The 20,857-nt window shown below is 45.9% G+C and overlaps 1 protein-coding gene across 1 annotated transcript in view; it reads left to right on the plus strand.

Moving 5' to 3' along the window:
• Positions 1 to 315: 315 nt before the first annotated feature.
• The window catches only part of GRIP2 (glutamate receptor interacting protein 2), a 301,834-nt gene continuing 281,292 nt past the window's right edge, over positions 316 to 20,857 (plus strand). Inside the window, exon 1 of the mRNA XM_086469677.1 lies at positions 316 to 370. Coding sequence (XP_086325803.1) covers positions 316 to 370 — 55 coding nt within the window. The remainder of the gene's footprint in view (positions 371 to 20,857) is intronic.

The following is a 20,857-nucleotide window of genomic DNA, read 5'->3' on the forward strand; positions in this document are numbered from 1 at the left end:
GAATCTGTTCGTAAGCACACACACACGCCCCCCCCCCCCCCCGCGTTTGCCCTACCCGCGGCGGGCGCGGCGCGCACCTGCGCGGCGGGGCGGGCGGGCGGGGGCCCGGCGCGGCGCCCCGCGGGGCTGTGCGCAGGCGGGGGCGGGCAGCGCCGCTCCCCCCGCCCGGCCCCGCCGCCGCCGCCGCATGCACCGCCCGGCAATAAAGCGCCGGGCAGCCCGGCCGCGCTCGGTAGCGCCTCTCCCGCCGGCCCCCCCGGGCTCTTAGAGCCGGTGCCGCTGCCCTGGGGGGCGGCAGCGCTGCCCTCGGCCGCGATGCCGGGCTGGAGAAAGAGCCTCGCCTTGTGCTTGCAGCGGATGCAAGAGGACGGTGAGCATGGCTGGGGGAAAGGAGGGCTGGAGATGCTCGGGTTTGCCCTCCACCTCGCCTTTTCCTTCCTTTTTTTTTTTTTTTTTTTTTTTGGGGGGGGGGAGGGGGGTGTTTCCCTGGGAGGGGGGGGGCAATTCTCTTGCTGGCGCGGAGCTCCGCGAGTGAAGGGGCTGGAGGGGGGTTGCTCTTCGTGCCGGTAAACTTTGCTGCGGCGGATTTGTCTTTCCATCCCTGGGCTTGCTTGGTGTTTGCTTTTTTTTTTTTTTTTTTTCTTTCTTCTCCTGTTCTTTGAGTGGTGGGGGCAAGCCTGAGCGAGAGGTGGCTGCGCGGTCCTTATCTGGATATTTAGAGGGGCTTGCAGCATCTGAGCTCTAACTTTCTTAAGCTACCGCTGCTGCCGTTTTCAGCTGGTGATTTTTCCCAGCGCCCAACTCCAACTGGGGATTAAAGGGTTTGCGAATTGCACGGAAGATGTGTCGCGGTAATCGGATTCCTATTGTGCTGCTTACTGTTGCTCACAGTGACTGTGAATTATTTTGTTTACATGCTCAAGAGTGTGATGTTAAACAAATGCTGGACCTGCAGCTCATTAAAGTCGGGAAAAGGTATCCACAAGGTGGCATAGCGTAAAAGTGGTTCAAACCCTGCACTCCGGCTCCTGGGCTTGTAGATGAACAGGGGTGAGAGTGGTGGGGAAAGTTATTTCTCCGAAATGAAGTGCAGTTCTCATGTGCTCTCATAAGGCTCAGGTGGAGGAGCTCATCTGGGATGGGCAGAAGTAAGCAGGAATGTGTATCTTGCTATTCTCAGCTGCTTTGGTGCAAATGGTTAATGGCAGGTTTTTCTTTTGCATCCTTTCTCCTGGCTGCCTTGCTAGATTGTGCGCTGGTAAGCAGGCTTAGCAAACATCTGAAGCGGCACTGTTGCGTCATTTGATGTGAGTAATGAAAAAATGAGGGATTTCTCTGGTCCTGCTGGTTGATAAGCACGGAGAGAAATTGTGCTGTTAGATGCCCTGGAAGGTGTTGGGACAGAGTTGTTAAGCTACGGAGTCTTTCTGATGCTGCTTCCTTGCTCCTGCTGCTTTGGGAGGTCACACTCTGGGACCATGGAGTCCAGAGACTCTGGCCACCTGAGACAGAGCTGTTAAAAGTCTTGTACTGTAGAGGAGTAAATCAACCCCCTGTTCACCACATTAAGACCTGTCTGTGTGAATTCAGCCCTGTTATGGTGCAGTGCTTTGTAACACTGTCCTGCTGCAGCTGACAGGGATGCTCTTGCACTGCTGGACCAGGGATGGCTTTAGGGGCCTTATGAAACATTTACAGCAGCAAGCTCTTGATGTACAGCTGTACAGGGTTAGTGTGTTTGCCAGGTTACTTTCCCTGGGACTTCAAATGTATGTACTGGCTCTTGTCTCTGGGGTCTATGTAATGCCTTTCCTCCTCATCTTCCCTACTTCTGACTTCAGTCCCAGCACTGCAGTGAGTCTGTGACTGGTGTGCATTCCTTCAAGTGCGGTGGGCATTTTCGCTAGTGACACTGCATTTATTTCCATGTGTGGCTCAAGCGTAGTTGGTCTTTGGAAGTTACCATTTAGTTAATCACAGAATGGTTTTTCTGGAGGAATAAATCTGGTGGTCTTGAGCTGATGTGTTGTAGAGGAGGAGGTATATGCCTTCTAAATAATGTGCTGAGTTTGTAGGGAACTTCTTCCCCCTTTCCCCAAGGTGACCAGTTTGGTCATATTACAGCATATAACTGCAGGGGTAGTAGAGGAGGTATTTGGTAATGTTTTTGTAGCACTGCAGTGTTAACAGGTGTGGTACAGGGTTTAAGTGGATGCTAGAGAAGGTTTCACGTGTCCTGTGTAATGCTGCCAGGAAGTCTCTGCAGGGTTCTGTTCAGATTTTGATTTTGCAAACCAATCTCCAACCAGTCTAGGAAGAAATAGTGACTTCTGGTTTTTCTTATTCAAAACAAGTTATGTCTGTCTTGTTGGCATCTCCATGGCTATGCAGATGTGGTAGTTTTTATTTCAGATACCTCAGCTGGGGAGCTTCTCCCACAGGCATGTGTGCTCTGGCCTGTCAGTGTCTTAACTTCCTCAGAGGACCACAGTACTCAGTTTTCCAAAGGAAATGTCCTGGTGTTCAGCAGGAGCACAGTTGTGATTAGAAGAGTGGTATATTTTGGTTACTGAATGTTAATGTGATGAGCATCTCTTGCAATTTGCAGCCATTCAGTGCTGGGCTGGAAGCTTCATTAATCACAGTTGGTATTCAAAAGGTCAGCCATGGTAAGTTACGTAGGGAAATGCAAGGTGTATGTGCTGAAGTATGATTGCCACTTCAAAACACCGCTCACAGTGAGTTTTCTTTTGCATGTTTTGCCTTAAAATTTCTATCACTTGGGGGTGACTCCGGACCAGAGTGCAGAAATGTTCTGTTCTGTAACGTATTGTTGTCCCCCACCACAAGAGGGTTGTACATGAGACATGCTACTCTTTATTCTGTTTCATGCAGAAAAAAAGAATTGATGTTAATGGCTTGGAAATTCTTGGGGGAAAATGTGTTCCCTCCAGCCTGTGTTGTTAACAGCCCTGTTACTCCCAAGTCAGTGGGTTATTTTGCTTCTCTCTGTGCAACTGTAGTGTTGTCAAAGACCTGGAAGTGCAGGTTAGAGCACACAGCCTGGCAGTCCTGTCCATTGCTGTGTATACAGAGCTGTGCAGCCAGATCTTGTGCTAATTTACCTCCCTGATAGCTGGTCCTCTCTCAGGGCAGTGAAGAGAGCTAGTTGGCCGTGCCAGAACCTTTCCCATCCTGATTTTTCCCCTTTGTGCTGTTGTCCTTTATGTGAGGACTGCAGGATTTGAACTGTATTCTTACTGCTGCCAGGCTTTCAATATCAAAAGCAGCGAAGGTTAATTTCTGCTTTGGGAGCATGAAAGTATGTGGGCAGGTGGGAAAGTCTCTGGGGATTTTAGCACATCTGAGTGGATGTGGAAACTGGATGCCTAGAAAAGATAAACTATATCTGCAGACAGAGCGGTGGGCATGTCTTTATCCTGAGGATGAGAATAAGTGTTATCTAGAGGCGTATGACTTGTATAACATGGGTTGCAGTAGTGGGCAGACACCCTTTGCTAAACCCGAGACATTTTTCTGCCTCTACTGGGAGGGAATACAGAGTTTGAGTGTAAATTTAGGTTGTTGATATAATTCCTCTTCCTCCCCCAGATGGCTTTTCAGTAAAACCAGAAAATTTGACTCTCACCTTAAAACTCCAATATGATGCCTTATTGAAAAACAAAACAAAACAAAAAACCCAAACCAGAGCCTAAACCTTAAGAAAGATGATGTAATGGGATTATAAAATGTGAAGTGTTACCCACTCCTTGCATGAATCGTGGGCTGGTGGGGAAAGGGACAACTCAGACCTGCTCCAAAAAGTGACAATATTGCAGGGTTGCGTTGCTGCTGTTTGCTTCCTTCCCTTGTATATGGCTCCGTGCTGGTTACCTTGGAAACAGCTGTAGGAGCGTATAGGGGCATTTTGCTGCTGTGCAGCCATGGGCAGAGGTGTCCCGTGGCACGTGGGGAGAGGGAAATCCTTTGGGGTGCAGGTTGATCTGCAGGATGAGGGCAACAAAGTAAAAACCCATTGCAAGATCTGCCTCTTCTTGCCTGCCTTATCTTGCTGCAGGTGCAATTTGGCAGGAGTGGGACCCTGGGGAAAATTTAGCAGGGGGGTGGTTTTTCATGGTTTTGGCAGAGCTATTAAAATTTTTATAATGGGAAGGTAAAAATATCACAGCGGTCTGTCTTGAGGGGGTTTGTAACAGCTGGGCTATAAACATCTGCTTTTTATTCTGTCCTCAGAACAGTGTACCAGGATGTTTTGCTCCATAGCTGTGAAACTATTATTATGACTGGAAATGGGATTCTTCTTTACTTAATCACACACATCAAGGAGAAAAATCTCAATTTTTTGCTGGTTTTGCATGATTAGCAGAAAATTAGAAGATCTTTCATTGAGTTCCATGTTGTTTGTGATAATGCACACGTGATGTGTAGAATAACTAAAACAGAGAAACTGTTAAAAATAATGTGAATTGTCTTTTGTTTACTTACCCATAAACATTTTGATCTTGCAAGCTGTGTGGTGTGCATAGCTTGAAATCAGTTGAACTATTCTGCTCCTTAAAATTAAGTGTTTGCTCTTGTGCTTGCTGCATAAGAAATAATTCAGTCATCCAGAAAGGACGTTTTTATATTTATCAAGTTGTCTTAGGACCATCTTTTGGTGCCAGGTTGAGTCTGTTCAGTTTTAATACACTGCCTTACAGAGTCCTTTTGTCCAAACTTACAATGACATGATCTGTTGTGCTGGCACTTAATTTACAGTAAAGAAATTCACCTGGATACCTGTCACTCAAATAGTGTGCAAATGTACTGCTCTGTGGTTGAAGGGCTGTTATGTCATCTGCTGAACACAGTGTATTAATATTTTCCTGCATGTGATACTCTTACTTCATGGTGCATCCAAGCTTTGTTAGAGATGAGGACTTGCACATGCAGGGCTCAGGAATTTATGGGCTGCTGTTTGTTGGTAATACTCATTATACAGGCCACTGCTTTTAAACAAAATGTAAAAATAGAGGTTCTGACCCTCCAGTAAAGTGTGGTGGGGAATTAGGATTGCTTGAAGGCTGTGGTGGTAAAGCTTAAGGGATAATGTTCATTCATCAAACTGATGGGACAGCCAGAGCAAATCCCGCTAGACTTTGATGGGGTCTTTCTCGTTCATTAATATGTTGATGTGGATTTGGCACCGTCGAGTGAGGGTGTAATAGCTGCACCCGAGCGCTGTGCTTGCCTGCTCCCCTCCTCGCTGGCTGTCACACTGTCACGCTGCACTGAGTTTGGGCTGCTGCTTTTGATCCTGTGCTTCAGCAATCATAAAATTTAACTCTGATTGAGGAGTTCTGCTCAACTTAGGGATGAAGCCACAAGGATTTTGCAGAAAGACTCTAAAGCCTCGTTGGAATTTGATTAAAGATGGAGATTGATCATTGTTTTGCTTTTTCAAGTGGTCTGCCAGATTTTGCAACCTGAATGCTATCCTGTAATCACAGAATTTGGCCATATGAAACTGTACAGACATGGTGCGGTTCTGCGCTCTCTCGCTGAAGCTGTTACACTCTGTAGAGCTTCTTGCAAAGGAGTTTTTTATCGGCAATAAGGAGTGATGATGCTCAGTGCTGAGCAAATAACTCTGCTGCAGTGGTTTGGCATGCTCTGCCTTTAGAGGTGCCAAGGTTGGAAGGCATGGGGGGAACCTTTCAGGAAGCTGAAGACCTTGATGGAAACCATGAGTTGTGGTAGCCAGGAGAACTTCGGAGCGAGAAGAATTGCCAGATCTGTCTGGATTCAGGCCATGCTTGTTGATCTTGAAACCTGTTGGTGTTGCTATGGGCTTATGCCAAGTGTAGTGGAAAAGCATGTGGGCAATCCCCAGGAACTGGACATGGTCTTTAAAACTGCTCCAGTCTTGAGCTGTGATTGCAGCTGCTGACCCAGAGGTCTTCTGATCCTCTGGGCTGTGCTGAGGTGAAGATTGCTTAGGTTAAACTGAGGTGTGTGACAAGTCTAAGATGTGGATGATTTGCTCTGCCTCTTTTTTTGTTCTTGTTGTTTGCTGTTTGTCTCTTCTAAGTAGACACAAATGCAGGGGAGCTGCTTAGTTATACCCACAGCCAGACCCTTGCTGGGTGGATAGCTAAAGGAGGGCTCTCCACCAGGGCATGTGCTCTATGCCAGGTTATCTCTTTCTGTGGTTAAAACTGTGTAGGCCTTCCTGTGGGTGTCCTGTTTTAGAATAAAAATGACAATTTTGTTAATTATTTGACTTCATTGTAGGAGAATAAAATTACTTATTTTGAAACAGAAGTGAATTTACAGATGTGTAAATAATAGTAGAATGACTATCAGGGTATAGCTCTATTGAAATTATCCCTTTGTAGATGAGCCTGAAGACAGGGAATTGGGTGTTTTTGGAGCTCTGCATCACATAAATGGAGCCATCTTTTTAAAAGCCAGTCCTAACCCTTGAAGTTCAGAGCAGTGATCTATGACTGGAAGGCTTGTGTAATGCCTAGAGCAAGCTGAAAACTTGCTGTGCTTTTCCCCCAATGATGTCTATTTCCCAGAGAGGCCATGCATCTCCTGCTCTAGTAAAGGCTGGTGATGACCCTGCATGTCTGGGAGCAGCTCCTGCATGTGTGTCTTGGGCCAAACGCAGTTACAGTTTGTAAATGTTGCTTTGTGTTCCTTCCTGCAACAAGTATAGCTGCTGTGGATTGACACTGGTGCCATTGGGATTAGAGCATCGGCAGCACTTGATCTGGAAAATAAATCCCGTGCTGATGGCCTCTGAAAAAGGTAGCTTCTCTTCTGCAGTGCTTGGCCTGGGTGAACCACACATCTCCTCTTGGAAGGGTCTGCATTTTGTCCGGTTATACTTGATCCTTCCCATGGACTCTTTCCGTTGAGAGGAAAAGTAATGAAGCTTTCCATTTAAAATTCCAGTAGGTTTGTTTGGTTTTTTCAGCCCTCTTGTTTTGTCAAGAGAATGAACGACCTCTATTTTCTCACTCTTTCCCTGCCCCCCTTTGTCTTTGGAAGATCAAGGAATTAAAGTAAGATAACTAAAACAAATAAATTTTACAATTATGGTGATTTCCCTGTTACTGACTTTTCTCCTCATTAATGTTAGCTGAACTTGGCATCTAGTAATTACTGGCTTTTGTTTTTGAGCCAGAACTGTTTCCTGGCTCCAGCAAAATTTGCTGATTCCACCAATAGCGTTGGGAAAGCTGCTTCCCACTGGGGAAATTAGTTCAATCAAATATATTTTCCTCTGACAGCTTCAGGTATTTTGCATCAAGACCACTCTGTGTTTAAGGGCAAGGGGGCTACTATGTGCTGTTGGAGATCAAGGAAATGCTATGCATTAAGATGTGCCTAGATCCATGTCTTATCTGTGTATTTAAGTAGAGGTGTCAGTGACCCTGCCAGCTAAACTGCTGCGTCTTGATGAGTTGAAACCTCTTGCTGAGGCTGCAAAATAAATCCAGTTCTACACTCTTCAGTTGTCTATGAAGTAAGACACTTTTTTTGCTTAACAACTTTATTTCCGCTGTGAACAAGGCATTATAGAGCTTTTCTTTTAGCAGTTACGTTAACCTTGACTGCTGCTTTGTTGCCAGAGTCAGAGGCTATTCTGAATATTTACTTGGATTACAGGTGTTGTCACCTTTTCTTGTATGTGTGATGCTGTTAGTCATCTTGGTGACACTTCACTCATCTACATAGGGAAATAAAGGTCCAGACTCACATCTGAGTATTGCCTTATAGAATCCAAAAGGGGAGCTGCTACTAGAGGCAAGGATTACATCAAGCTTGAGAGATCTCACTTGCGTCCTATGGGATGGAGCTGAGAATTGCTTCTGGATTTTTTTCTCCTGTCCTCTATTTAAAAAAAAAAAATTTTTTTTCCTCTCTGTTCTTGGGGCAAAGTTTAGGTGATCCTCCAGTGTCCAGGCACAGAGGGCCCTGTCTTACCTTTGGTCCCAATTTGACAAGAGCAGTCACCACAAATTCGTAGAATGATAGAAAGGCTTGGGTTGGAAGGGAACTTAAAGGTCATTTAGTTACAACTCTTCCTAATATCTAATCTAAATCTACCTCCTTTTGGTTTGAAACTGTTACCCCTCGTCCAGTCACTATGCTCCCTGATAGTGTCCCTCCCCATCTTTCCTGTAGGCCCCAGTCCTTAGAAGGGCTGCAGGGTGGGGGTGGGCAGAAAGGCTTATCTTCATTTGCATCCCCTTGCAGCAGAGGCCTTGAAGATACAGCAACAAATGAGAGGCGAAAAACAAGGAGAAAAATAAGGGAATAAGGCGAACTGTCAGGCAGTGTGACAGTTTTACAGAAATTAGTGATGCTAAGTTGCTCTTTTTCTTACTTGATACCAACGTGCTTTCCTGATGCAGGTTCAGTCTTTTCTGGGAAATGATGATGTTTCCAGGAGTGGGAGCTCCCTCATTAAAACAATCTTGCCCAGTTCCATTGCTTTTGACTACTGGAAGTCAGAGGAAATTCACTGGGACTGTCACAGTGGGATGAATTTAGGAAAGAGCTGGGAGGATGAGTTAGCCCTGGGACAAGCTTCTATGAATATTTACTATGTGTTAATCCTGAACAGGGGTCACTATTGGGAATGAATATTTTGTTTCTGGGTTAAACGTTCTTTTGCTTACTTTGATTTTGGGATGAGAGACAGTCAGTCTCTTAATGTATGTGCAGTTGTGTCCACAAAAAACCCCCCTCATGAAATCTGCTTTTGTGATGGAGGGCAGGTAGATCTGTGTGAGGCAGGGAGCAGTGCTGCCTCTTGGTTGTCTTCCCCTCTGGGATCATCATCTCTTCACCCTTCTTCCCTCTCTTGTTTTCCCCTTCAATCTGGGGAATTACGTGGTCTCTTTGGACAGCAGTCTTCAGAGACTTGGCAAAAAACCTCTTGTGGCCAGCATGCTGCAAGGTCTTGTTCCTGCGGGATGCGTCCCTCCAGGTCCCGGGAGAAGAGCAGCTCTGGTGTCTGATTGGTGAAGGACATAGCTGCTCAGAGGTGGTGTGTGGTTAACCTGCAGACCTTATATGTAGGATTCAGACATAATTAACAGCTCCTTGCCTCTTCTGTACCTTTAAACTGCATCAGTTTGGTGTTGCTTTTTTTTTTTCTTAAAGAAGTCTTTCTAGACCAACAAGAGGGAATGGGGAGTGGAGGAACAAATCTTAAAGCTAATGCTCAGTCCTAGGTAAAGTGAGCAAATGACCAGTGGCAGAGCTCTTAGCAGCACTGGAGCAGATGAAACACAAGAGTAGCTTTAACTCTGCACTGCAGAAATCAATACAAGTTGCTGGAGAGTGAATGAGGATGAAAGAAATAACTTTGTGTTCCTGCCTTTTTTATTTTTTTTAAGTAACATTTGCAAGCAGCTTTTGAATAACTGGCTTAAATCAGTCTTTAACACTGAAGCCCTAAGTTGTGGAGGTTCTTTCTCAGCGGGTTGGAAGGTAGCTGCAGATAACACGTTTGGGCTCTGTCCCTATGTGGTGCTGGAGGCTGGTCTGCTGCCTCTAGGTTGTTCCAAATGAAAGCAAAAGTTCAGGCATGCTGCAAATCCCATGGCACGCACTTAGATTAGATATTGATGCTATGAGCATACTCCAATTTACTGGCCATATTTTGCTACTCCAGCATGTTTCATGGCCTGTGAGTCCTTGATATCCCATCCAAACACCTTGTGCAGTAGCATCTGGTTGCATTAAACAGCTGCTGTGTTCCCCTTCCCGCTTCTGCGACTGGTCGTGTGGGACTCCACACAGCAGCTTTCCACTTCTGATGATTCCCTACAAGGCGGCAGGATCCATCAGTGAACAGAACATATTGCTTTTCATTATCTGGCAACTGATTATATGGTGGGGCTTTTACAGCACGTGTTACCTCTTCTCCTGGTGTCATTATAAAGTCTTTACCTTCTGGCCAATCAGTAATGACTTCTAAAATTCCTGGACGATTGGGGTTTCCTATCTGGGCCCTCTGTGTGATTAAGGCAACCCACTTACTCCAGGTAGCATCAGTGGCATGATGAGTAGAAGGAACCTCACCCTTGAACATCCAGCCTAGTACTGGCAACCGTGGTGCCAGGAGGAGCTGTACTTCAGTACCAATCACCTCCGAAGCAGCTCTGACTCCTTCATATGCTGCCAGTATTTCTTTTTCAGTCAGGGTATAGTTGGCCTCAGAGCCTTTATGTCCTCGGCTCCAAAATCCTAGGGGTTGACCTCGAGTCTCCCCTGGTGCTCTCTGCCACAAGCTCCAGGTTGGACCATTATCGCCGGCTGCGGTATAGAGTATATTTTTAATGTCCTATCCTGTTCGGACTGGCCCAAGAGATACTGCATGTACAATCTTGCAGATCTCACAGATCAGGTTGTAGTCCAGTGGCAACTACAGCAATTCCAGTGAGGCTGGCACTTATTATGTTAGTCGGTTAGTATTGGGGATTGAGCCACAGGCCTTTTTGGTCCTGTGCCTAGCTCTGTTCCTGACTGAGTGTAGGGCTTTGAGCAAAATAAAATCATTGTTAATTTCTCAGTGGTGGAGGATTTTTTCAGTCAGTTGAAATTAATGGGATTGGGGAGTTCTGTGCCTTTCAGAAAACCAGTCTGCAAACCTCTGAATGCCCATCTTTGTGTCTGCGGAACGTGGATAATGACTGTACTTTAAAAGGTTTTGATGCTTAGATCAAAACAGATATGGAAGTGCAGTTATTGAGTGTAACTTCATGGTTGTCTTTCTCTGCTTAACATCTTCATGCTTAGAATTATGCCAACTACACCAAATATTTGGAAAAAAGATGAAAATTTGGTAGAAAAGGCTTTTCTGGTACAGGGTTGCAAATCTATTGCAGCACACGGCTGGGCAGAACAAAAAGTTCTGTTTAAGTGGGTTAAAATTTCTCTCTACAGTAATGATCTGTTGTGAGTTTACCAGCTATCGAATCTAGTTTCCATCTGTAACATCAAGTGATAATCCTCCAGCAAATTAGGTGCTGTTAGCAGTGTTTCTGTCAGCCTGGGTCTGGCTGCACATCTAGGCAACCTGCCTTTGAGGAATTTCAAAATTTGCCCTCGTCAGTCATGCTGCTTCCTCAGCCTCTGGAGACTGCATTTCAAACATAACACAAAGCTGAGCTGTTTGTCTTGCTTGTTTAATTATATTTATTCTGCTTTTCACCACACCACTGTGCCAGCCCCCCCCACCCCCCGCCAAGGGTGTTTGGCCTTGTATAGGGATGGCTCCTGGGTTGGTTTTTTTGGAAGAGCAATTGTAAATGGCTTTTTGGCATATTCTGTCCTACTTTAATGTAATTCCTTTGCTGTCACTGTGCTTACACAGGGGCTTGTTAGTAAGTGGGATGGGAGTCAGAAAGCAAAAAAATTTGCAAACTAGACTATGATGCTTGGTTTCTCTAGGGCTTGCTGTAAAGTGAGGCTTGCTGGCTGTAACATGTACTCACCTGGAGTTGTGCTGTGCAGCAGCCGTGTGCCTCCAGCCCGCAGAGCCAGGCTTGCTCCTTGATGAACCCCACTCTGCTCTGGCAGCCGGCACTCCCCCTACACTCTGGGGCTGCCCAGGAGTAATTCAGTGACAGGCAACACTGCAGTGAATGACATGTAGTTTATGTCTCTGAACAATTAAGAGGGAGTGTGGCCTTTAGCCAAGGAGTGCCGTCCTCTGCCCATCTGCTTCCCTGACTGCTGCTTGAAGCAGCTGCTCCTCTCCAGGGGCTTTCCAGCAGGGCAAGGGGACACTGATTCCTGACCACCCTTCATGGCCTTGCCACTGACTTACCCAGTGAGCTTCAAGTCCTCAGGGTGCCATTTTTCTGTGCTGCTTTCCTCTTCTGCAAAATCATGACATGATGTTTAATTGGAAGCTGCAGCATTGGTGCTTGGTTTCAATGCAGTGGTGGAGAGTGTGGAGGTGGGAGTGAGGGAGAGGAGCTTGAGGAGTGCAGAGCGAGGGGGCTTGTTTCACTGTTATCTCCTTCCACAGCTGTGAGTTTCTTACAGGAATCCAGCTCTTGCACAGTTGGCTATAGGCGCTGTTCAGTAGTGTGCAGCGTTGACTTACACTGCAGGGAGATCCCTTGTGCTTGGGTCTTGGTGCAATGGGTGTGCTCTCAAAGCCCCTATGTAGAAATGGGGGATCCTTTCAGCAGGGTGTAAAGGAAAACCATTGACAAAGCAGCGTTTGCATTACAGTGTCAGGTGGTGATGGCTGCCTCTGCAGTGTTTCAAAACAGACGAGGAATTCCCTTTGTGTGTGAATATATGCAGGGGTTTTTTATGTGAATATAACTCTAGAGTGAATTGGCTCTTGACTTTTCATAGCCCTGAGTATATAATAGTATAATGTAATATTATTATTAGCTGTGCCCCTGTACAGTGGAGTAGTCCAGCGTTTGACCTGTTGAACCTCAACACCAAGTAAGTAAAAGCCAGGAAAACACTCTGGAGTTGTGGCAGCCCCCAGTTTTGCAAACTTGCCTATGCACACTGTGCCCACTGCAAACCCTACTTCTTCCCCTGTCTCCAGCTCTCCTTGTTCAGAGTTCCCTGCTGGAGCCCGGCAGATTTCCTTGATGAACCAGTGCTCTGAGCCAACGTGACAGTTTGTGTGAGTCCTGTTTCCCATCTAACCATCACCACCTCAGCCTCCCGCTAACCAGCCAGGTTGGTTAGCCACTGGCAAGCTATTAAGCCCTTAAACAATTTTGACACAGTGAGTTAGTCAGGCTTGTGAGTTGGAGGTGAAATAGGCCCTATTGTACAGCACAAGTACTTTGATCTGTGCTGTGAGAGGAGAATGTTGCTGATGGCATTTTGGGGAATGTTATGTGAATAAAGGGGGCACAGCTCTCTGAAGAGAGATTTTTTGAGATATTTCTCTTTTTTCATGCATAGGAATTTGAAGTAGAGAGGAAAAAACCAATTTGGGGATAAATGGGGGGAGTAGGAAAACTCCTTTTTTCAGCCAAGTAAGCAAGAGAATGGAGGTGTTTTGTTGGACTGTTCCACAGCTGGATGGGTTTATTAGACAGTGCAACTCTTTTCTAGTGTACGACATTCCCATTTCACTGCAAGAGAAAACAGACACAGATCTGCCCATCATCTACAAAAACTCCTTTGTGGAAAGGTGTCCTCTTCCGAGGAGGTTGTTGTTTCCCACCAAGAGAATAAGTCCATCTCCATGGCGGACTGTGGTGACCCAGCATTGGAAGGGACCTCTGGGGTCTACTTCCCCTGTAAGTGAGATGTTAAAACACCAATCATCCAGGATAATACTGTTTCAGGAGCTCATTGATTTTTAGCAGAGGGAAGTGAGTTGAAATGATGAGTCACTGACCTATTCGAAAATGAACAACCTTCTCAGTGTCATTAGGAGCTGGTAATAGATCATCCTGGACAAGAGCTTGTGAAAGGGGATTAAGGGGTCTCCTTGTGCCTGCTTTTGCTCTACATTGTGTGTGACTACTGTTGCACTGGCAATTTTTTTTAATGGATGAAGTAGCAGCACACCTTATATATAAAAGCCAACAATTTCTTGTGGGTGTAATAGAAATTATAAGAGTCTAATCCTCACTAGTCCAGCTATAATTGTTACAGAAGAAGAAAGAATAATGATGCAGTTAAAATTGTTATGCATTCATGTTATTCACAAAGGGGGATATGATGTTCATATTGATGGTTTCTTCTTCACCAGTTAGGATCTGCTTGAGGTCATTATTGTTCACCAAGACACTTTCACACCCTTGTTCATCAGTCTGCAGCTCTGGGTTATGCTACAGCTAATGTATGCTGGATGCTATTTGTTATCTTCATTATCCCTACAGGCAGTGTAGTCTAGCTCTAGGTGTGCATTTCTAACTGATCATGGGCAAGCTGTTTAGAGCTGTGAGGTCTCCAGGGTCAAGTCTGTGCCCCATTGCTTGCTATGCTGTGATGTTCCCCTCTGACACATCCTATATCTCTGCTCCTCAAGGGCGCTGTTTCTCTGCACTGTGTCATTGTGTTGGTCATAAATACCTCATTCTTTGTAGAATAACTGCTTGTTACAAATGCCCATGTAAAACTATGATTGTACTGTAGTAATGCACAACAGTGCCATTGATACCCGGTCAACCAGTTGCTGCCACAGCTGAATCAAGTAAAACAAAGCTGTGGGCAGGTCAAGTAAAGCTCAGACAGCAAGCCTGATGCGCTTCAAGCACTGAGGCCTTGCAAGCTCAGTACAGAGTTTATGGCCAGTTAGTGGCCATGGCAGTGCTGTGTTACAGGGCTACACGGTTACACTGCTGTAAGCAGAGAAGATGCACTGAAGAGTCATTGGCAATAGGGAAAGAGAGGCTGATGCTGGTTTGTGCTGGGAAGCAAAATCAGGGATATGTGCCCTGTATTTGGGGTTGGCTGTGGTCTTTCTGCTGACCTGCTGGTCTTGGATGTTGTGCCCTTGCTGAGACTACCTGATAGAGATTGATAGTGGGTCTGGAGCTGGTGTAAAGCACCTCTCCCATTAGAGAACTCCTTATGTGGGGACGTCTGAATTATCTTATGGGTAAATTCCCTGCAGCTTTTCTTCCCTGCCCTCCTCGCTCCTCCCTGTCTGGGCTCAGGAGCTGCTTGCTTGTTCTGGTCTTTAGGTAGCCACAGGAGGTGTGGAGAGGATGTGGAGAAATGAGTGACTGGAGGTCTGGCTGCCTTATTAATTTGTAAAATACTCTGGGATCCTTCTTTGAGAGGTGATGAACAAATGTAAAATTTTGACTTTTTTTTAAAAAATTGAATAACATTCTAATGATTTTTTTTTTGCTCTTCGTAATGTAGATTAATATTGAGCCCATGCTTATTTGTGCTCTCGCTATTTAAAATTTCAGTCCCTGCCTTCTGATCACTTCTTTACTATCTCTGGTACCTGCACAGGGCTTTAGGATAATAAAGTCAAAGTCTGCTACTGAAGTATCTTTTATAGGTTTTATGCCAGGCCATGACTTTGGGAGTTCAGTCAGTGTTGTGTGCTGATATGATCAATAAAGCTCCTAGTTATGTACTTTGCTATTAAGTCTAGTTCATTGATTTAAGGAGTTACCAGGAACTAGGGAAATAACATGGTTAATTAAGTTAATTGGATTGTAAGGTCTACAGGGATGTGCCTTTCTGTCTGCTCTCTGAAGCACCTCAGACACCTCTGATCACTATAAAATAATGACTTTTTCTCTTCACATACTGGCAGTTTAAACTATTTAGTTGCTTTAAAACTATTTGCATTTCAAGGCAACTAATTTCTACATGAGCCATGGCGTTATGGCTTTGTAGCCCTTTGCTTTAGAGGTCCAGGTAGAGGTAGAGAAGGGGATTCTTAATAGGGCTCAGCTAAATGATCCCAAGGAATCTGGATCCTTGTATTTGTTGCCAAGATGTTTGTGAAGTGGTTACCTGTGCCCTTAGGAAAAAGCCTGTGGGGCAATTTCTAGTGTGTTGGTGCTTTATATCTTGTCCCTGGAGTTAATTTTAATTACATTCCTTTTTCCATCCAGCAAGGCACACAAAGAAATAATCTATCAGAGTCTAGATAGATCTATTGTGGCATCCATTTTTCAGGGAAACAAGTAAACAGATCTCCCCCTGTCTAAAATGGAAATTTATTCTGGGCATATAAAGTGAATTCTAGCACAGAGGTATTCTTCTGGAGCTTGTATTTCTTCTAATTTATAGCTTCTCTTCTTTTCCAAGTGAGTTGGAGACTTCAACCTCCCATTATGGGTCTGTAATTTATGCTTTCAAAATTTTACTATTGTTATATCTCGGTGTTTTTTATGAAGCTCTGCTGTGGATGTGCTCAGATAAGGTTGTATATTAAGTATTGGCCAACTCACTAGGAGCAAAACTGGGATTATAAATCACCAGAAACATTCTCCCTCAGTGTGAGCTTGCTCTCATGTTAATTTCTTTAATCCCCCTTGAAGAATTAGGGAAGATGAGCTATGGAAAGAGGGACTGGATGAAGCTATTGTGCAGCAGCTGGAAAACTGTGCTTGGCCTTACCTGCATAGTGATTTGTTGTCACTCTGGAGAAACAGTTTGAGTGAGATTCCCTTGGCATCTGTTGAAGGTCTGGTAAAAGTCACCCTTTCATTAGTGACCTATTGAAGGAAAAAGAATGTGCATGTTGTGTTTTTAAGATGCCACCAAGTTATAAGCTGTCACAAATACTGGTGAGGAAAGCATGGGCTTGGTGATCTCCTGAGGCACTTTCAGGAGTATTTTCTGATTCTTGTGACTTCATGGGAAAAGCAAGGAGTAAATCATACTGAGGGTGCTCAAGGACTGCATTTGGCCCTTGTATGAATTAGGGCTGCTTGTTTGTGTGGTTTTTTTTTTCTTCCCTGAAGTGAATACTAGGGAGAAAGGGAGGGAAAGGGAGAAAGCACTTCTGTGCTGCTTGGCAATGCACCGATCAATTGAAGAAAAATCTTGACATTTGATTTATCTAGTAATTTATCTTGAAACTATCCTTTTAAATTCTGAATTGTGGACCTGAGCTGTCAGTGTCTCCTGTGTCACCCTTTCTGGGTGTCCTGGAACTCTTCCCCCATGTTTCCAGTCCCACAGGAACCAGGGAGCCATCCAAACCTGGGAGTTAAATGGTTTGGTGGTGTGTTGTTTCATTTTTTTCCCAGCCAAAAGCTCAGCACATTTTAATTTAGGAACTTATCTGCTGCCCCAAATCCAGATTTGGGAGCAACTTAGTGTTTTTCTTTTTGGTGTGGCTGTTGTGTCTTTCCTACTGCTGTTTCTCAAGGTGAAACAAATTGTCATTGAAAATTTTGCTATTTCCATAGTACTATCTGTGAAGGTGGAAATGACTGATTCCCCCTCTTGCCCCACCAATTGTCTTGTTAGGAAAATGCTTAAACCTAAATCTTGCTGGCCAAACTAGTGAATTATTCTGCTGCATGTTGATATGAAGTGGTGCTTTAAAAATTAATTTCTACATGAGGAACTTGGTTTTCAGTATTTTTTTAATTACTGAATAGAAAGCAAAGATTTTGTGTGTGTGCTTGGTTGGTGGTTTTTGTGTGGTGGTTTATTTTGTGTTTTGGAGACGGGAAATACTTTTTAACAAAAATGCTTTCCTTGAAAAAAGCCAACTTATTTCTTCCTGGGAGGATGCAGTAATTGCTATGTGTGTTTGGTACAAAATCAGAGGTGTTGAAGAAATGCCTCCTCAACAGGAGCTGAATTCCATGAGGACAGGGTTTCTGAAGCATCTAAGTGTTGCATAGTTGGAAGTAGGAAGTTGTGTGTGTGTGTGGTGGTGTATTTTTTTTTCCTTTTCCTGTATGTAGATGTGTGTTTCTTGCCTGCAGACACCTGCATTTGCAGAAGCTGGCTGTCACTTGAATTAAAGACTTGTCTGCTGTGCCTGATTGTTGTGGTTTCACTCCAGCTGGCAACTGAGCATCATGAAGCTCCTAACTCATTCCTGGTGGGATGGGGAGGAAGATTGAAAAGAAGTAAAACCTGTCGTTGAGATAAGAACAGTTTACTTGAAATAAAAATAAAACATAATGGTAATAATTGTAATGAAAAGCAAGATAACAAAAAGTGAAATAAACCCCAAGAAAGACAATTTTTTTCCTGCAAATGCCTCTGTTTTTACCCCAAACTTGCCTGTAAATCCCATTATGCAGGATTATTCCAGCTGCTGCAAGAAGCTCCTCTAACTAGTTAAGACAGCCTGTCTGATTTATCAGCTTTTCCTAATGTTAGCAAACGCCTCTTCCTATCTAATTTCCTCTGCCTGAATCTTACAGGCTCTCAAATTTAGTTTTGAGAGCTTGTTATGTGTGGGATGAAGGAGGGCTGGGGAAGCAATGCTCCTGGAGGGTGGGGTGAGGGCTTGCCCAGGGCTCCTCTGTTTTTGTCTCCTCCAGAAATCATAGAATGCATTGGGCTGGAAGGGAACCCCAAAGGTCTAGTCCAACCCCTCTGCAGTGAGCAGGGACCTGTTTAGCTGGATCAGGTTGCCCAGAGCCCCATCAAGCCTGATCTTGACTGTCTCCAGGGATGGGGCCTCCACCACCTCTCTGGACAAACAGTTCCAATGCTTTACCACCCTTATGGTAAAGAACTTCTTCCTAACATCCAATCTAAGTCTACCTGTTTCTAGTTTAAAACTATTGCTTCTCATCTTATTGCTATGTGCCCTTGTAAACCATCCCCAGCTTCCCTGCAGGCCCCTGTCAGGTACTGTAAGGGTGCTATAAGGTCTCCCTGGAGTCTCCTGTTCTCCAGGCTGAACAACCCCAACTCTCTCAGCCTGTCCTCACAGGGGAGGTGCTCCAGCCCCCTGATCGTCTCCGTGGCCCTCCTCTGGACCCGCTCGAGCAGGTCCATGTCCTTCTGTGAGGGGCCCCAGAGCCAGACACAGCACTGCAGGTGGGGTCTCACCAGAGCGGAGTAGAAAGGCAGAATCACCTCTCTTGACCTGTTGGACACGATGCTCTTGCTGCGGTCCAGGATGTGATTTGCCTTCTGGGCTGTGAGCACACATGATTGGCTCACATCCAGCTTTTCATCAACCAGCACCCCCAAGTCCTTATTGGCTGGGCTGCCCTCTATCACATCATCCCCCCCAGCCGGTGTCTGTGCTTGGGATTGCCCCGGCCCAGGTGCAGGACCTTGTGCTTGGCCTTGTTGAACTCCCTGAGGTTTGCACGGGCCCACCTCTCCATCCTGTCAGGGTCCCTCTGGATGGCCTCCTTTCCATCCAGCGCGGCGACCGCACCACACAGCTTGGTGTCGTCAGCAACCTCGCTGAGGGTGCACTCAGTGCCACTGTCCTTGTCACTGACAAAGATGCTAAACAGCACCGGTCTCCATACTGACCCCTGAGGGACACCACTTGTCGTCACTGGTCTCCACTCAGACATTGAGCCATTGACCGTGACAGCCAATTCCTCATCCACCAGGTGGTCCATCCATCAAATCCATGTCTCTCCCATGTAGAGACAGAGCTGTTGTGCAGGATGGTGTCAAATGCTTTGCACAAGTCCAGGTAGATGACATCAGTTGCACCTTCCCTTCTCCACCAAGGCTGTAACCCCATCGTAGAACCCCATAGGTCCCTTGTGATATCTCGGATCAAACACCCAGAATAAATAGTTTGGAAGTGCAAGGCTTATATTGTGCTTGTGCACAGGAGATGGCCTTTTCTATGCCACAGCCCCGTTGTGGAAACTCAGTGCCACCTGATGAGGAAAAAAATGAGCTGGGATTTTTGGGGTTTCTTTGTGAGCTTGCCCCACATGCTGTTACCAGATGTATGTGCGTGCAAATGAAGTACTCATCTATTGACATGGCTTGTAGTCGGTAGGCAAAGTAGTGTGAGTCTTGTGCTATGTCCCGTTGGAAGGGGCTACAAGAGAAAGCAAGACCGGGAGAGCTGGCGTGATGTTGGGCAAAGCCTGCTGAGAAGCCGATAGGTTTGTGACTGTGCCCAGCTAAGATCTTGCCCTTAAGTAGCACTTCATATTCAAAGTGGTCACTGAAGAAATGACATGCATGCAAGCTTCACCTCTCTATGGAAATGAAGTTCTCTAAGGCACTGCTGCTTGACCCTTCAGAACACCACCTGGTGTATCAGGAGGGGAAGTGAAGAACGCTTACTTTTTGCTTAAACTTCCAAAGCGACTGAGCTCTGGAAGAATAACCAGTAGCTCTTTGCCTGTCATCCGGTCCCTGGGAATAGGCCTTCTCCCAAGAGCAGCTCCAAAGTCCGTGGTGATGACTCTAGTTTGGGCTGTAGGTGTTAATTACAGCCAAGACCGAGTCCCTAAAATAGTGCAGTGCCCTAACACGGTGCCACACCTGCGGGTGCGGGGGATGTGCTTTAGCGAGGAGATGCTTTACCTTGGCAAGCCTGGACTTCCCATGAGCAGACCCCTGTGTGTCCTGCGGTGGAGCTGGTGCAAATGCCACCTCCTCCACCCCAGCAATGGTTCCCCACACAGGCCAAAGATCTTGGCGGCTTCTGGGGCACTTTTCATCCAGCTCCACATCTGGGCACGATGCAGCTGTGGCTTTTGTTTTGTGTCCTGCTCTTGGCTGGCACCTTTTGAGCAGCTGATGATGATCCCTCTTAAAGTTAGGGCTATAATAGAAGCATAAAAGCTATAAAGTCGAAACACCTGAACTTGGTTGTTGGGGGGAGATGATTAAAGTGCTTGTGGGCTCATTGTTTCTACGTGTGTGACGGGTGAAAGCCCCTGGTGAGTGTGTAAGTGAGTCTGGGCTTCCGCTGCACAAGCAGGACAGGACAACTGGAAGAGGTTTATTGTTCCAACAGTTTGTTATCAACTCTTGTAAACTGTTTCTTAGCAAGTCTATGAACAGCATTCCTAACAAACAGAGCTTAAGAGACCATTGAGTGGCTACCAGCTGCCTGCCCTTCTCTAGGACGTGTGGTGCTGGGGTCCAAGGGCATCGTCTGCATCTGCAGGGCTGGGGCCGCAGGTGCAGGTGCAGCAGTGGGGTGGCGTTGGCCTCTGCAGAACTACCAGCACAGGTATTGCAAAGCGTGGTGGAGCATCACCAGCATGCTGGTGGCCATCTGGGCTTTGGCTGCTAGGCCGTGGCAGAAGGAGGGTGGCAGCGGTGAACGTCTTGCTGCCTGATGCTCCGTCAGGCTCTGGAGTTGTGGGAGCAGCCGGTGGTGGAGAAGGGTGGGTGCTGTCGAGGCCGGGAGGTGATTCAGCCCGTCATCGCTTGGTGGGCGTGGTGGTCGTGG

This window comes from Leptosomus discolor, chromosome 9 (genome assembly GCF_034619465.1).
Source record: "Leptosomus discolor isolate bLepDis1 chromosome 9, bLepDis1.hap2, whole genome shotgun sequence".
NCBI classification, from domain to species: domain Eukaryota; kingdom Metazoa; phylum Chordata; class Aves; order Leptosomiformes; family Leptosomidae; genus Leptosomus; species Leptosomus discolor.